Here is an 18,375-nt window from a genome sequence, read left to right on the forward strand (position 1 = left end):
TTTAAGAAAAAGAAAAAATTTATCAACCCCTGTTAAGTATATAGAGTCTAGAGCCAGATGATCAGTTTGAATAATGTCTCTGTGCCTTATTACCATCCAAATAAATACCTTCTATGCTTCATCTGTAAAATGGGGGTAGAATAATGCCTAACTGTCCTAAGGGTTGTTGTAAGTATATATGAACACTTAATGCAGTACCTCATGTTAGTAATTGTAAGAGGAGGATGGAGGCAAGTGAACTGTACTTGGTGGATGTTAAGAGTAACAGTTTAACAACAAAAAATACAAAGCATGGTGTTTGAAAATGTGGCGGTAAATAAGATAAGAATGGAAAGTTTTTGCCTCTTGAGTAACAGAAGTTAAGAATGTGGTAGGTTGTGGCAGTAGACAGACTCCCTGTCTTCACTGTAAGCCTTGAGTGTTACCTTTTAAAGTTTGTACACATAAGGAGAAACTTCAAAAATAGGAAAAGCCTTTTGTGTTTAGCCAGTGTTTGGATTTTCAGTTGCGTAGCATTTGTATTTATTACAGAAATCTTTAAACACTGCAGAACAACAATATGATGAACCCATCACCTTGCTTTAACCATTATCAACTCATAGCCAATCTTAAGACCTTTACTGACCAGCTGCAAGTAGTGCAGTTAGCGGATCGTCTTCAACTAACTACAGCACTTTCTAACTGTACCACAGTGTTTGAAGCAAAGCTACGCTCTTTCTTGGCCTCCCTCAGCCAGTGACCAAGTGTGGCAGAGCTTCTAGATTTGGCAATTTTTGCCCAATGTTAATTTCACACCTGAGCTTACCATTAGGCTGGCCAAGATGTCAGAGTTGAACCACACTCAGGCTTTTCCTGCCCCTTCCTTCTTTCAAAGTGATAGACCGGCATCATGGTCTAAGGGCTTTTACTACCTAGTTCTCCTTTCTTTCCCTGTCTTTCATAGGTGTTACCTTCATCTTGTCATCTGTTTGCCAGAGTATCCAATGGACAAAATGGCTTAAAAAGGATTCTTTTTAGAGTTTGCAGGAAAAAAAGTTAACATCAGATCTGAGACTGGTATCCCTGAAATGGTCGGCTTACATGGGTTGGCCCTTGCCTGCTGTTTGGAAACCTTAGATTTCAGGAACATTCCCTTTATTTTCTGATTAAAAATGGTTCTCTGTGTCTAAACTGTTTTTGCAAACAATATGGTCTATGCTGAACACTTGCTTCTGGGAGTCTGGAATTCTGGTATGTGCTAGGCAGTACATATCATCAGCCCCTAATTACCTTGAACACTTTAATCTGCCCTAGTAGACAATATTTGACATGTGTTTTCACAGTTGGTTGTTGGAGGCATTAAGCATGCCCTGTGTGACTCCACTAGGAGATGACTCTTCAGAGAGCTTGTGTCTGGTTTCCTCTAGTCACCTCATGTACCTTTTCCCTTTACTGATATTGCTTTTTGTTGTTGTTTTTTGGCTGTATTAACTCAGCCATGGGTATAGCTTCATGCTGTAATGTGTAGAGGAGTCCTATGAGTTCTACTACATCAATGAACCTGGAAATGGACTTGGAAACGCTGACATACAAAGTGTAACAACAAATGTCACATAAAATTCCCAGTGGTTCTTTAACATCAGATAACAAGTCAGTGTTCGTAGTTCCTTAATTATCTGTTTAAAAATGTACTTAGGTTGTTCAAATAAGGATCGAAAACAAACCCCACCCATTGCATTTAGTTGGTAAGTCCCGATCTACAGATTTCTTTCCCCTTTCCCCCCTATTTATTTAAATAAACTGTGTCATTTGTCTTGTACAATTTTCTCAGTCTGGATTTTACTGATCACATTACTGTAGTGATATTTGACACATTCTTCTGTTATATGTTAGTTTCCTGAGAAGCTAATAATTACATCTGAAGTTTGATTTGATTTAAACTCTATTAGATAAGACTACTTGAGAGACAGTGTTTGTTTACCTATGGCTTGTTATCCCATCAGGAGACACATAATACTTTTCTGTGGTAAGATTCAGGTGTTGTCAGCCTGATACACTCAAAATTTGTTACCAGCTTGTATTGTAATTCCCTAGAATCCTTCAAAGGTTGACCGATGACATTGATACTTTTAAGTATTATTAGGAACTTCCAGTGCCTTTTAACACTTATTTTTAACCTATCCCAGTTGTTACTTTGGTGCTTAGATTGTCTCATCTGTAGCCTGCGGAAGATCCTTCAAGTTTAAAGTGACATAATAGTTTTTGAATGTTTCTTTGTGTTCAGGTATAACAGAATGTTCCAGCCCTGGGTTCAGCCATGTCTAGGAATCCTAGTTATTTTGAATTTGAAATGGTATTTAGAGCACATAGTCTGTGCTGCTCGTTGATACGTGTTTGATCATGTTTCTAGATCTTTTCATTGAAGCAGAACTAGGAAATACTTAAATATACCATGTTTGAATATTGATATTTCCAGTTAAATTTAGAGGAGGAAAGGGTTATAACTTAACCTCTGTGATTTTATATTTATTTTCTCTTACCCTGAAAATCACAGTTTCTAATGATATCACTGATTTGCTTTATCCTACTCATGGTAGTTTAAGACTAACAATACTCATATTGCAAACAATAGGACTACTGAAAAATTATTATTTTTTATCCTTAGGAAATATATCATTTGGGCTGTCTAGTGAACTTGGTGTGCTTTCACATAACTTGTAATCGTTTATCTTGGTGTTGTTAGGCTACCAATTGTGTAGTTTCATTCATTTTGCTTTTGGTTTTTAAGGATTTTACACATTTTGTTAATTGTGTTTATAATCATGTGACACATTACATAGTTCTGTAGTTAAATCTCCAAAACACAGTATACTAAGAGAAGCTGAGCTTCCATCCTGATTTCTTCTATCCTGTTTCTTACCTAGTTTTGTTTTTTGAGACGGAGTCTCGGTCTTTCGCCAGGCTGGAGTGCAGTGGCACGATGTCAGCTCACTGCAATCTCTGCCTCCCTGGGTTCAAGTGATTCTCCTGCCTCAGCCTCCCACCTAGTTTTTTAAGTAACAGTATTTGTTAGTTTGGTTTATGCTTCTGTTTTAATAAAAGTGTGTTGTGTATATACGTATTTGTATATATGCCATATACCCATATCTAGTGTATATATGTGTATTTATACATATATACACTAGAAAATAGAACACTACACATACCGTTTTATTCCTTACGTTTTTTTAAGTTCATATATCTTGGAGATCACTTCATAGTATATGTTTCTCATTTCTTTTTTTATAGGAGCACAATATTCTATTATATAACTGTATCATGTTATCTTGAGGATTTCTGTTATAGACGTTTGATTGTTTTTAGAGCTGTTAAAAATAGTGCAGCTATAAATAGCCTTTGTATCTTTTCATCAGGAATTCCTGAGTCAGAAAGTAAATGTATAGACAGTGTTTCTAGTAATTAACAGATTCCCCTCTAAGAGGGGAAAGTACCACTTTGTATTTGTCAGTAGTATATGAGAGTACCTGTTTTCCCATAGCCTGCCAACAAACTGTAATCAAACTTCATAAGATATTTTAAGTAGATCTGTGTCTTAGAATCTTCATTTTGGCAGAAGTATGATATGGATTGAAAGATGTGATCCTGAAGATGGGGAGATGTGTTGGGCCTAGTCTGAGAAATGTATATCTTAACTAAGGACATAGAGTTACATTAAACAATCATTAACAGATTATCATAAGTGGGACTGAGTAACTGGATAAAGGCAATATAAGAGGAATTGGAGATAACTCTTACACTTCTAAGAGCATGAAGGGTTTTTCTCAGAGAATATTGAGCACCAGCAGATTATAGGGTAGGGAGATTCCATTTTGGATGCTTTGCATTTGAGGTGCTTCTGGGACATTTCATTTGGAGGTGTAGTTGGTTATATGAATCTGAAAAGTTCAGGCTAGAGTGGAGCTTTGGAGTTATCACTGTATATGTTAAAATATGTGTAACGGAAGATGCCTAGGAAAATATTAGGTAACATTTGAGCACATAATACGTTCCCAAGTTTAAGAGTAGTTTTATGTTCCTTTTCTGTTTTTGTTTTTTTGTTGTTGTTGTTGTTGTTTTCTCCTAGCAGTTGACTTACTATCTCCTTGGCTAGAATTTAAAAACATACGCTTCATTTTCATGACTTACCTTCTACAGACTTAACTATGTATATGTATGAGTACATACAGAATGTATATATAATCCACTATGTAATTCTCTCCTGGATTTGTACAAATTTAGTTTTGGTGCAGGTATAGCTTAAATTCTCTTGCTGTGGTTTATGGAATGATTTATTTTGCCCTGTCTCTATATAAATGTAACTTTATATACAATTTTAAAACTTTGTTGAGGTTCTCTACTTGGTTCAAAATCTTTCCATTCTAGGTATTTAATTTTGACAAAGTTAGGTTAATGGAGGTGGGGTTTTTTTTGCCACTGATACATGCTTTTTACATACAGAATGATGATAATGTGTTGTTCAAATAATTTTCACATTACAGCTGAGAAAGGAATCTCATCTGAAATAGAACAGGCTTCTGTCTTACATGGCCTTAAGAATATTGAGGCAGGAAATGAATTTACAACTGTGGAATCAGAAAAGCACTAAAAGATCTAGTTTAACCTCATATTATAGATTGAGAAAAAATGTTCGTTATTTTTCTGACCAAACCATTGTGAAATAACCTGAGTGTATAAACACCAGATGTTGGGCTACAGGCTTTAAATTTAGGTTTGACCATTAAAAAATGGGATTGGCCAAGGCGGGCGGATCATGAGATCAGGAGAGACCATCCGAGCTAACATGGTGAAATCCCGTCTCTAATAAAAATACAAAAAACCAACCAGGCGTGGTGGCAGGCGCCTGTAGTCCCAGCTATTCGGGAGGCCGAGGCAGGAGAATCACTTGAACCCGGGTGGCAGAGGTTGCACTGAGCCGAGATCATGCCATTGCACTCCAACCTGGGCGACAGAGTAAGACTCCGTCTCAAAAAAAAAAAAAGTGGGGATTGAAATGGAGAAGAGTAGAACTATAGACGTAATTTTGTACTTGTCAGTGTCCTTCTTTAACATTATTTCTGCGTAATAAAAAAAAAAACATTTATTTACCCCATTAAGTACTGTTCTAGGTGCTTTAAAAGATTTCTCATTTTAGTTCTCAAAAGCACCATATGAGATACAGTTACCATTAGGTACATTTTGCAGATTAGGAATATAGTCCAAAAGGTTTGGTAACTTTCCCAAGTATACACAGTGACCAGAAGCTAAGTTGAGGGGTTGGTGGGAGTTGAGGGAGAAGCTCAGTTGGGAATCTAAACCTAGGCTGGCTGAAAATAGAACATCTTTTGAGTGAAGACACCAGGATGATACAATGATCCAAAACCTTGTCACATGAGTTGAAGGAAATTCATTAAAAATGGTTTGAATTGGGAAAGATGATGATTGAGGCTGGCAGGGACATTTAGGCTAAGTGTTATATCTGTTGTGGCAAGAGTGTGTTGATTTCTTCATGGACTTAAGGCATAGAATGAGTTCCAAAAGCTTATCTTTGATTCAGTATCAAGTACTTTCTCTTTCCTGTGTCAGAACTATGTGATCACAGAGTGGCTTTTCTTAGAGTTCTGCCCCCCAACCCCCATCACCTGCTGTAAGATCCCACACGGGATTAATATATATTTAATCTAAATGAGTTAGGTATACTATTAGATTCCTGAGCTTTCATAGTCCTTGTTTGATTTGGAAGAGCCAGGACTAGCTGTTTCTAACTTCAGGCCCACTTTCATTTTGAGCAGGCCACTCTTAGTTGGGTAACGGTTCAAGATTTCTTCCCTTAGTTCCTACCTTTTTAATGCTGCCTCACTATGATATGATATTTAATATCATAAATATTCTTATATTTCTGTGACTCTTTAAAGTGGGTTTTTAAACTTGAGCATGCATCAGAATCACTGAGGGGATTTGTAAATGTAGATTACTGGACCTCATTTCTAGAGTTTCTGACTCAGGGTCTGAGATGGAGCCCAAGAATTTGGATTTCTAGCACATCCACAGATGATGTTGATGCTGCTGATCTGGAACCATACTTTGAGAACCACTGCTGTAGTAGTCTGGCCTACCTTCGATAGATTGAGCTTTTTAAGAGCACGAACCAGATGTTACTCATTTCTTTTTTTTTTTTTCCCTTTCTTTTTTTATTTATTTATTATTATTATTATACTTTAAGTTCTAGGGTACATGTGCATAATGTGCAGGTTTGTTACATATGTATACTTGTGCCATGTTGGTGTGCTGCACCCATCAACTCGTCATTTATATCAGGTATAACTCCCAATGCAATCCTTCCCCCCTCCCCCCTCCCCATGATAGGCCCCGGTGTGTGATGTTCCCCTTCCCGAGTCCAAGGGATCTCATTGTTCAGTTCCCACCTATGAGTGAGAACATGCGGTGTTTGGTTTTCTGTTCTTGTGATAGTTTGCTAAGAATGATGGTTTCCAGCTGCATCCATGTCCCTACAAAGGACACAAACTCATCCTTTTTTATGGCTGCATAGTATTCCATGGTGTATATGTGCCACATTTTCTTAATCCAGTCTGTCACTGATGGACATTTGGGTTGATTCCAAGTCTTTGCTATTGTGAATAGTGCCGCAATAAACATACGTGTGCATGTGTCTTTATAGCAGCATGATTTATAATCCTTTGGGTATATACCCAGTAATGGGATGGCTGGGTCATATGGTACATCTAGTTCTAGATCTTTGAGGAATCTCCATACTGTTTTCCATAATGGTTGAACTAGTTTACATTCCCACCAACAGTGTAAAAGTGTTCCTATTTCTCCACATCCTCTCCAGTTACTCATTTCTTTGTCCCCCTACTACCTAGTAATACATCGGAGCAGCAGCTCTTAATTTTATAGAAGCCAGTGTGGACTGTAACTGATTTCTTCAGTTTAATGATATTAGGAAGTTAGGCCTAAAATTGAAGAACCCCGCTCAACAAGATTGCTTATGTCTATAATCTGAGCACTTTGGAAGGCCAAGATGGGAGAATCACTTGAGCCCAAGAGTCTGAGACCAGCCTGGGCAACATGGTGAGACCCTGTCTCCACAAAAAGTTTTAAAACTAGCTGGGCGTAGTGACATGCGCCTGTAGCCCCCACTTCTTGGGAGGCTGAGGTAAGAGGATTGCTTGAGCCTGAGTGGCCGAGGCTGCAGTAAGCATGATCATGCCACTGCACTCCAGACTGGATGATAGAGTGAGACCCTGTCTCTAAAAATAATAAAAATATATGACATTGAAGAACCTTATAAAGCTTTAGGTTCAGGTCAGGTTAGGTTTGTGATGCTTACTATTAGGAAATAGACATAAAGCCAAGATACTGCTAGAATTTTTACATGGTTTTGCTTTCTGATGAAATTTCTTGGCTTTTTTCTTTTTTAAATGTTACTTAGAGAGCTGGCTACATATAAAAACTAGAATCTGTTTTTTCCTGACTGTTTAAATGATTGCCATTCTAACTGGTGTGAGATGGTATCTCAGTGTGGTTTTGATTTGCATTTCTCTAATGACCAGTGATGATGAGCTTTTTTTCATATGTTTGTTGGCTGCATAAATGTCTTCTTTTGAGAAGTGTCTGTTCATATCCTTTGCCCACTTCTTGATGGGGTTGTTTGTTTTTTTCTTGTAAATTTGTTTAAGTTCTTTGTAGAGTCTGAATATTAGCCCTCTGTCAGATGGATAGATTATAAAAATGTTCTCCTGTTCTCTAGGTTGCCTGTTCACTCTGCTGATAGTTTCTTTTGCTCTGCAGAAGGTCTTCAGTTTAATTAGATCCCATTTGTCAATTTTGGCTTTTGTTGCCATTGCTTTTGGTGTTTTGGACATGGAGTCTTTGCCCATGCCTTTGTCTGGCATGGTATTGCCTAGGTTTTCTTCTAGGGTTTTTATGGTTTTAGGTCTTAGGTTTAAGTCTTTAATCCATCTTGAGTTAATTTTTATATAAGGTGTAAGGAAAGGTCCAGTTTCAGTTTTCTACATATGGGTAGCCAGTTTTCCCAACATCGTTTATTAAATAGGGAATCTTTTTCCCATTTCTTATTTTTGTCAAGTTTGTCAAAGATCAGATGGTTGTAGATGTGTGGCGTTATTTCTGAGGCTTCTGTTCAGTTCCATTGGTCTATATCTCTGTTTTGGTACCAGTACCATGCTGTTTTAGTTACTGTAGCCTTGTAGTATAGTTTGAATTCAGGTAGTGTGATGCTGCCAGCTTTGTTCTTTTTGCTTAGGATAATCTTGGCTATAAGGCCTCCTTTTTAGTTCCATATGAAATTTAAAGTAGTGTTTTCTTCTTCTGTGAAGAAAATCAATGGTAGCTTGATGGGGACAGCATTGAATCTGTAAATTACTTTGGGCAGTATGGGCATTTTCACAATACTGATTCTTCCTATCCATGAGCATGGAATGTTGTTCCATTTGTTTGTGTCCTCTTATTTCCTTGAGCAGTGGTTTGTAGTCCTCCTTGGTGAGGTCCTTCACATCCCTTGTAAGTTATATTCCTAGGTATTTTATTCTCTTTGTAGCAATTGTGAATGGGAGTTTACTCATCATTTGGCTCTCTCTTTGTCTGTTGGTGGTGTATAGGAATGCTTGTGATTTTTGCACATTGATTTTGTATCCTGAGACTTTGCTTGACATTGCTAATCATCTTAAGGAGATTTTGGGCTGAGACGATGGAGTTTTCTAAATGTACAATCTAGCCATCTGCAAACAAACAATTTGACTTCCTCTCTTCCTATTTGAATACTTTCTTTCTCTTGCCTGATTGCCCTGGCCAGAACTTCCAATACTATGTCGAATAGGAGTGGTGAGAGAGGGCATCCTTGTCTTATGCTGGTTTTCAAAGGGAATGCTTCCAGTTTTTTTGCCCATTCAGTATAATGTTGGCTATGGGTTTGTCATAAATAGCTCTTATTTTGGGATACATTCCATCAAGACTAGTTTATTGAGAGTTTTTAGCATGAAGGGGTTGAACTTTATAGAAGGCCTTTTCTGCGTCTGTTAAGAAATTGTGTGGTTTTTGTCATTGGTTCTGTTTATGTGATGGATTACGTTTATTGATTTGCATATGTTGAACCAGCCTTGCATCCCAGGGATGAAGCCAACTTTGATCATGGTAGATAAGCTTTTTGATGTGCTGCTGAATTGAGTTTGTCAGTATTTTATTGAGGATTTTCACATCGATGTTCATAGGGATATTGGCCTGAGATTTTCTTTTTTTGTTGTGTCTCTGCCAGATTTTTGTATCAGGATGATGCTGGCCTCATAAAATGAGTTAGGAAGGAGTTCCTCTTTTTCTATTGTTTGGAATAGTTTCAGAAGAAATGGTACCCAGCTCCTCTTTGTACCTCTGGTAGAATTTGGCTGTGAATCCGTCTGGTCCTAGGCTTTTTTTGGTTGGTAGGCTATAAATTACTGCCTCAATTTCAGAACTTGTTATTTGTTCTATTCAGGGATTCGACTTCTTACTGATTTAGTCTTGGGAGGGTGTATGTGTCCAGGGATTTATCCATTTCTTCTAGATTTTCTAGTTTATTTGTGTAGAGGTGTTTATAGTATTCTCTGATGGTAGTTTTTATTTCTGTGGGTTCAGTGGTGATACTCCTTTTTTTTTTTTTTTTTTTTGAGTCTATTTGATTCTTCTCTCTTCTTTATTAGTCTGGCTAGTGGTCTATTTTGTTGATCTTTTCAAAAAACAGCTCCTGGATTCATTGATTTTTTTTTTTTTTTTTTTGAGACGGAGTCTTGCTTTGTAGCCCAGGCTAGAGTGCAGTGGCCGGATCTCAGCTCACTACAAGGTTCACACTCCCAGGTTCACACCATTCTCCTGACTCAGCCTCCCGAGTAGCTGGAGTTCTGGCTCCCGCCCTGCTTGACTAGTTTTTTATTTTTAGTAGAGACGGGGTTTCACCGTGTTAGCCAGGATGGTCTCCATCTCCTGACCTCATGATCCACCTGTCTCAGCCTCCCAAAGTGCTGGGATTACAGGCTTGAGCCACCGCGCCCGGCCCCCTGATTTTTTTTTTTTTTTTTGAAAAGTTTTTAGGTGTCTCTTATCTCCTTCAGTTCTGCTCTGATCTTAGTTATTTCTTGTCTTCTGCTAGCTTTTGAATTTGATTGCTCTTGCTTCTCTAGTTCTTTTAATTGTGATGTTAGATGCTGGAGAGGATGTGGAGAAATAGGAATGCTTTTATACTGTTGGTGGGAGTGTAAATTAGTTCAGCCGTTGTGGAAGACAATTCCTCAAGGATCTAGAACCAGAAATACCATTTGACCCAACAATCCCATTACTGGTTGGTATATACCCAAAGGATTGTAAATGATTCTACTATAAAGACACATGCACATGTATGTTTATTGCAGCACTGTTCACAATAGCAAAGACTTGGAACCAACCCAAATGCCTGTCAGTGATAGATTAAAGAAAATGTGGCACATATACACCATGGAATACTATGCAGCCATAAAAAAGGATGAATGTATGTCCTTTGCAGGGACATGGATGAAACTGGAAACCATCATCCTCAGCAAACTAACACAGGAACAGAAAACCAAACACTGCATGTTCTCACTCATAAGTGGGAGCTGAACAATGAGAACACATGGACCCAGGGAAGGGAACATCACACAGCGGGGCTAGGGGAAGGATAACATTAGGAGAAATACCTAATGTAGATGACGGGTTGATGGGTGCAGCAAACCACCATGGCACATGTATACCTATGTAACAAACCTGCACGTTCTGCACAGGTATCCAAGAACTTAAAGTATACATTAAAGAAAAAAAAAGATAAACTGGAATCTTTCCTTTCTCTTTCAGGGAAAATGGAGGCTATTGGAACATGCTAGGTTCATGTTCTTATAAGTATTGCAAATGGCACAAGTTGATGAACTTGTACAAAGATCAGAAAGGCCATCATCTAGTCCTGTTAAAACTTAAACTTGGGGCCGGGCATGGTGGCTCATGCCTGTAATCCTAGCACTTTGTGAGGCTGAGGTGGGTGGACCTCACCTGAGGTCAGGAGTTCGAGACCAGCCTGGCCAACGTGGCAAAACCCCATCTCTGCTAAAAATACAAAATTAACCAAGCGTGGTGGCACATGCCTGTAATCCCAGCTACTTAGGAGGCTGAGGCAGGAGAATCACTTGAACCCAGGAGGTGGAGGTGGAGGTGGCAGTGAGCTGAGATCTCACCACTGCACTCCAGCCTGGCCGACAGAGTAAGACTCCATCTCAAAAAAAACAAAAACAAAAACAAACAACAAAAAAAACTTGGGGCTTGACATGGTGGCTCATGTCTGTAGTCCCGGTACTTTGGGAGGCTGAGGCAGGAGGATTGCTTGAGGGCAGGAGTTCAAAACCAGCCTCATCAACATAGTAAGACCCTGCTTCTACCAAAGAAAAACATGTTAGCTGGGTATAGTGGCGCGTGCCTATAGTACAAGCTACTCAGGCACCTCAGGATCGGGGATTTCTTGAGCCCAGGAGTTTGTGGCTACAGTGAGCTATTATTACATAACTATACTCCAGCCTGGGTGAAGGAGTGAGACCTTGTCTCAGAAACCAAAACAAAACTTGGGTTAAAAGAATGTAGAGCAAGAGCTTGTGTTTTTGTCACCCTTCCCAGTCCCCTACTTTTCCCAGCTAGCAGTAAATGTCTTAATAAGACTTTAGCAAGAATTGTTTTGCTCTGGGAAGTCAAATCATGAGTGTATATTATTTAAGTGCCATTACGAATATTCAGTCTCTCATTGAGAATATCTAGATTATAACAGTAATATGTGACTGAATAGATATGTTACTTATAGTTTATTCTAGAAAAAATAGCATATAGCTCCCTCAAAGTAGATGACTGTGGTTCTTGAATGTGGGCTGAACACTTACTTGCCTGACAACCTGCAAGCCATGAAGAGATCCACATCTCCAAGGCCTAGTGGGAATGGGGAGAGGGTTCATGCTCATACTTACAGAAACTACCCTGTAGGTATCACAGTACAGGTGAGAAGCCAACATGAAGTAACCCCTGTTATTTAAGGACACTGCAACCTATTTTACTCTTTCTCTTAGATGATTAACTCAGTAAATTAGGTTTTTCTGTACATTGCATAAAACTTTAGTTGTCTTTGATAATCATAAGCCATGTTTTATGGTTTTCTCTCTCCTCAGATACCCAGAAAGCGGTACTCTAGAAATGAATGTCAAAGATCTTAGACCACGAGCTAGAACCATTTTGAAATGGAATGAACTAAATGTTGGTGATGTGGTAATGGTTAATTATAATGTAGAAAGTCCTGGACAAAGAGGATTCTGGTTTGATGCAGAAATTACCACATTGAAGACAATCTCAAGGACCAAAAAAGAACTTCGTGTGAAAATTTTCCTGGGGTAAGATTTTCTTCACTGGTGCCGTTTAATTACTGAATTAATGAAGGAATGTATTTTTAGGTATTAAGCACGTGCACCTTAGTAAAAAAAAGATGGAGTCTATAAAAGATGGAAATTTCCATACTGAAGGAGAATATTTTTATAAATTCTTAAGAATTTTTCAAAGTTAACCGTGGCTTAAATCTTCAACTTTAAGGTTGGAGATACTATTTGGAAGAATGTTGGAAATAACTGAGTGTTTTATTACAGAAATTCTTACCTCATGGGATTCTTACAGATCAAACAAAACAATATGTAAAAGCATTTTAATAACTATAATTGCTATGAGGATCTGTGATCTGTGTTGATATAATAGCAGTGGATGACTACTTAACCAGCTGTCTACTGGACTTCTCAGACTAGCAGTAATTTTCCTTCATAGTAATTTTTCAACTTACAGAATTTAAACTTAATGAAGAGAATTCAGAATGCAAAATGTCACCTGAATCAAATCACTCAGATATTTCAATCATTTCTTTCCCCTCCCCTCGCCTCCCCTCCCCTCCCCTCCCCTTCCTTTTTTTTTTGAGACGCTCTGTCGCCCAGGCTGGAGTGCAGTGGCGCGATCTCTGCTGTCTGCAAGCTCCGCCTGCCGGTTTCACGCCATTCTCCTGCCTCAGCCTCTGGAGTAGCTGGGACTACAGGCACCTGCCACGACGCCAGGCTAATTTTTTGTATTTTTAGTAGAGACGGGGTTTCACCATGTTAGCCAGGATGGTCTCAATCTCCTGATCTCATGATCTGCCTGCCTCGGCCTCCCAAAGTGCTGGGATTACAGGTGTGAGCCACTGTGCCCGGCCTTCTCTTTCTCTTTCTTTCTTGTTCTGTAGCCCAGGCTGGAGTACAGTGGCATGGTCTTGGCTCACTGCAACCTCCACCTCCTGGTTTCATGCAGTTCTCCTGCCTCAGCCTCCCAAGTAGCTGGGATTACAGGCATACAACACCACACCCACCTAATTTTTATATTTTTAGTAGAGACAGGGTTTCATCATGCCAGCCAGGCTGGTCTCAACTCCTGTCCTCAAGTGATGCACCCGCCTCTGCCTCCCAAATTGTTGGGATTACAGGCGTGAGCTACTGCGCCCAGCTTTCTATCATTAATTTTTTAAGAAATACTTTCAGATATTTCCTGAAGTGATAAAGTACTAGGCATTATTTGAGTTACTTTTTTACACTTTGGAAAACATTGTCACTCTCTTTCTGTGTCTGCTGCTTCTGAATAATTTGCTGAATAGTCACTAATTTACTTTTTAATAAATAAAATCTCTGTTAATGATTTCCAGTTCTCTATTATCAGTAGTTACATAAACATCCTCGTATATGCATTTTTGTGCATTTCTTTTCTTTAGAATAAATTATTAGATTTGTTGCGTTGAGCACTGAGGGTTTTAGAATAACCCTGACAGTTGTTTTTTTAAAAATAATGATGATAAGCAGCTAAATGAATATTCTTGTCATGTTCTGATTAACTGGATTAGTGATACAGGGTGACAAATCTTGGAACAATGATTAAAATCTAAAGCAAGGATAGCCAAGCTTATGGCCCACTAGCTTCCTATTTTTGTAAATAAAGTATCATTGGAACACAGCAATGGCCATTGATTTATGTATTATCTGTAGCTATTTTTGTGCTAAGTAATTGCAACTGAGACCATCTTCTCTGCAAAGCCAAAACTACTTACTTTCTTGCTCTTCGTGGGAAAAGTTTGCTGACTCCTGAGATTTAAAAAAAAAAATGGTGTGAGGCGTTGAAAACTTAACATTTTAGAAAACAGGTTTCAGAACTTCTTACAAACAAAAGTGTGATTCTATTGCCAGACTAAGAGTATAGCTCAGTCACAGACTTCTAAACAACTTGAAACCCTGATATGGATGCAAATCATTAAGGAGAAAGCCCCTAAATAAATTGGCTATGTTAGGAGTCTTATAACCTATTTGAGTGTTCAGGTGTACACAATAGGATAACGGCACACATAGCATTGAGCTAAAAAAGCTTGCTGTTAAAAAAAGATTTCCCGGCTGGGCGCAGTGGCTCATGCCTGTAATCCCAGCACTTTGGGAGGCCAAGGCGGGTGGATCATGAGGTCAGGAGTTCAAGACCAGCCTGGCCAATATGGTAGAACCCCATCTGTACTAAAAATACAAAAATTAGCCAGGCGTGGTGGCGCATGCCTGTAGTCCCAGCTACATGGGAGACTGAGGCAGAATAATTGCTTGAACCCGGGAGGCAGAGGTTGCAGTAAGCCAAGATCATGCCATTGCACTCCAGCCTGGGTTACAGAGCGAGACTCCGTCTCAAAGAAAAAAGTTTTCCCAAGTAATCCTGAGGTACAGTTAAGAGTGGGAACACACTGGCTTTAGAAGTGGACCTAAGACTGAGTAGGCCAGGCGCAGTGGCTCATGCCTATAATCCCAGCACTTTGGGAGCCCAAGGTGGGTGGATCACCTGAGGTCAGGAGACTGAGACCAGTCTGACCAACTAGTGAAACCCTGTCTCTACTAAAAAATACAAAATTAACTGGGTGCGGTGGTGCATGCCTGTAATCCCAGCTATTCGAAAGACTGAGGCAGTAGAATCACTTGACCTGGGAGGTGCAGGTTGCCATAAGCTGAGATCATGCCATTGCACTCCAGCCTGGGCAACAAGAGTGAAACTTCATCTCAAAACAAACAAACAAAAAGACTTGAGTGGAAATTACGGATAGGCAAATACCAGTTTGATAAAGAGAATGGTTATGTGATGGCTATCCCAACAGTACAATACAATGTAAAGTATTCTTTGTCATTAAAGTTTTTACTAGAAACATTAGGAACACAGTAGCTATAAAGGAGCCAGTGTGGCTTATGGACGGAATTTTTTTTTTTTTTTTTTTGGAGACGGGGTCTCGTTCTGTCGCCCGGGCTGGATAGCAGTAGCACGATCCTGGCTCGCTGCAACCTCCGCCTCCTGGATTCAAGCAGTTCTTCTGCCTCAGCCACTGGAGTAGCTGGGACTACAGGCGCACCCCACCATCCCCATTTTATTTTTTGCTCAAAACCAGGCTGGTTTTGAACCCCTGACCTCAGGCAGTCTGCTTGCCCTGGTCTCCCAAAGTGCTAGGATTACAGGTGTGAGCCACCGCATCCAGAGAAATTTTTTTTTTTTTAATGATTAGAAATCTTTCATCCTCACTGGTAAGAATGGATAACAGGTTGAAAGAACAAATGCATTCTGCTGTTGATAGGCATTTTGGGGCTGTTAGAAACAATGCTGCCATCATTGATGTTCTTGTACCTATACCTATATCCTGGCACTTGTGTGCATTAGTGTCTGTAGAGTGTATCATGCCTAGGATTAAAATTACTAGGTTGTAGAATCTGCATCTTCAACTTGAGTAGATAGAACCAAGTGTCTGTACCAGATTACAGTTCTGCAACAGTATGAGAGTTCCTGTTCTGTTTTCTCATCCATGCTTAGTTTTTTCAGACTTCAGTTTCCACTAATCAGGTGGGTATGTAATAGTATCTCATTTTGGCTTTGATTTGCAATTCTCTGACCCCTAATGGGGTTGAGAACCTTTTTGTATTTTTATTGACAAATTATATATATCTTTTGTGAGGCCCTGTTCCAATTTGCTGACTTTTTTTGTTTATTAAATAAAGTGATTCATTTTTAGGAGTTCTAATTATGGAGACTAGGCCATTTCAGTTATATGTGGCAGAAATACTTTTTCTAATTCTGTGGCTTGTCTTTTTCTCCTTATGATGTTTGAATAGTAGTTTTCTTAATTTTAATGCAGTTGAGGTTATCAAAGTTCAAGAAAGTTTTTTTCCTTTATGCTTGTACTTTCTGTCTTTCTTAAAGATACTCTTTTATTGCCTTCTAAAAGCTTTGTGGTTTTGCCTTTCTTTAGGTCTTTAATTGACTTGGAGTAGATTTTTGTGTACAGTGTGAGGTGTAAGGGTCTAATTTAACTCAATACATATGAATAAACATTTTTCCTAGCACTGTTTATTGAAAAGCCAATTTCCCTCCCATTGATCTTCAGTATCACCTCTGTCATATCAAGAATCTTATATTTGATGAATGCTTCTGACTTGTCTATTCTGTACCATGGGTCTGTTTTTTGTGTATCCTTGTATCAGTTCTACACTTCCATAGTACAACAGAGCACATGATCCTTCCTTGTTCTTCAAGCAGGTTTTATATGTTCTTAGCTCTGTGTACTTCCATTTGAATTTTCCAGTCATCTTTTCTCTTTCTGGTATATAGGAATACAAGTATCCTTTGATCTTGGATTCAGTAGCTTTATTAGATTTACTAATTTTAATTTACATGTAGATTGTTTCAAAATGTTTACAATTATAATCATCTGTGAATTCTGAGATTTTTGTTATGTCTTTTTCTTTACTTTTGATTTCTTCCTCTTGTCCTTATTTACCAGTTGGGCCTGAATTACATTGTTGAAAAGAAGTAGTGATAACAGGCATCTTTTTCCCCTGCTTTCCGAGAGAAAACATACAAAATTTCATCCATAACTATAATGTTTGATATAGGTATTTTGTGGATATGCTCTCCTAGATTTGGTTTGACGGTGTTTTGTGTAGGATTTTTGCATTGTATTAGTGCATGAAATTTGCATGTTAATTTTCCTATCTCACTGTCCTTCGCAGATTTATACTAGTTTCACAAAATAATTTGGAATCTTCTTTTTCTTATGGTAGAGTTTTGTGTCTTTGTCTTGAATGTTTGGTAGAACTTCTCAATAAAGTCATCTGGGGTTGAGTTTTCTTTGTGGGATGGTTCTTTTATGGTTGATTCGGTTTCTGTAGTTATCAGAGGACTATTCATGTTTTCTATTTCTGGAACTAGAATTTAATTTTCTAGGAATTTATCCATTGCATCTAAATTTTAAAATTTATTATCATAAATTTGTTCGGTAACTACATCTTTTTAATGTGTTAATCTGTTATGTTGTTTTTTATTTCCGAATTTAGTTTGTGACTTCTTGACCATTCTCACCAGAGGTCTATCAGTTTTGTTAGGCTTACAAAGAAGTAATCTTCAGCTTTGATCCTCTCTATTGTGTTGAAGGTGCAAAGGAAGAAGCAAATAGAGGATATGATTTTTAATTTGCCTTGGATATTTGATAAGGGAACTTGGAGTTAAAGTTCATGCTTGTTTCTGTTTTTAATTTGTGAGTACCAAAAAGTGCATATGCTTGAACTATCTAATTCTAGTTATCAAATTCTATTTTCATGTTGTCATTTTCTGTTTATTTTAGCTTTGAAAAAAGTTGAAAACAAGTTTGGGATTCAAAAACATTTTTTAAAGTAATTTGTTCACTTACTATTGTAATACAATATTTAGTACCATGTGAACTTATGCTGATTTAGATATTCATGAGTAAAGTAGTATTTGAATCCTATAGCAAGAAAATTAATTTACCTTACTGAAACTACAGATAAAGGCCAAGCATGGTGGCTTACACCTATAATCCTAGCACTTTGGGAGGCCAAGGCGGGCGGATCAGTTGAGGTCAGAAGTTTGAGACCAGCCTGGCCAACAGGGTGAAACCCCATCTCTACTAAAAATCTAAAAATTAGGGCCAGGTGCTGTGGCTCGCGCCTGTAATCCCAGTGCTTTGGGAGGCCAAGGCGGGCAGATCACCTGAGTTCAGGAGTTCTAGACCAGCCTAGGCAACGTGGTAAAACGCCGTCTCTACTAAAAATACAAAGAAGTTAGCTGGAAATGCTGGTGCACCCCTGTAATTCCAAGTCCTTGGGAGGCTGAGGCAGGATAATCGCTTTAAGCCAGGGAGAGGTTGTAGTGAGCAGAGATCACACCACTGTACTCCAGCCTGGACAACAGAGTGAGACTCTGTCTCAAAAAAAAAAA

General features: G+C 38.6%; 1 protein-coding gene across 8 annotated transcripts in view; it reads left to right on the forward strand.

The window, feature by feature from the left end:
* Window positions 1–18,375, forward strand: part of UHRF2 (ubiquitin like with PHD and ring finger domains 2) — a 99,138-nt gene that overhangs the window by 34,141 nt on the left and 46,622 nt on the right. For 7 of the 8 annotated variants that reach the window (XR_004177863.1, XR_004177864.1, XM_021927506.2 and 4 more), the window contains one exon: window positions 12,240–12,458. The exons of the other annotated variant lie outside the window; for it this stretch is intronic. Coding sequence is in view for 5 of the 7 variants with exons in the window: in XM_021927506.2 (XP_021783198.1) it covers window positions 12,240–12,458 (219 nt within the window). In the remaining 2 variants the exon portion in view is untranslated. The remainder of the gene's footprint in view (window positions 1–12,239; window positions 12,459–18,375) is intronic. 8 annotated transcript variants of the gene reach the window in all.

Source organism: Papio anubis, chromosome 13 (genome assembly GCF_008728515.1).
Source record: "Papio anubis isolate 15944 chromosome 13, Panubis1.0, whole genome shotgun sequence".
Lineage (NCBI taxonomy): Eukaryota > Metazoa > Chordata > Mammalia > Primates > Cercopithecidae > Papio > Papio anubis.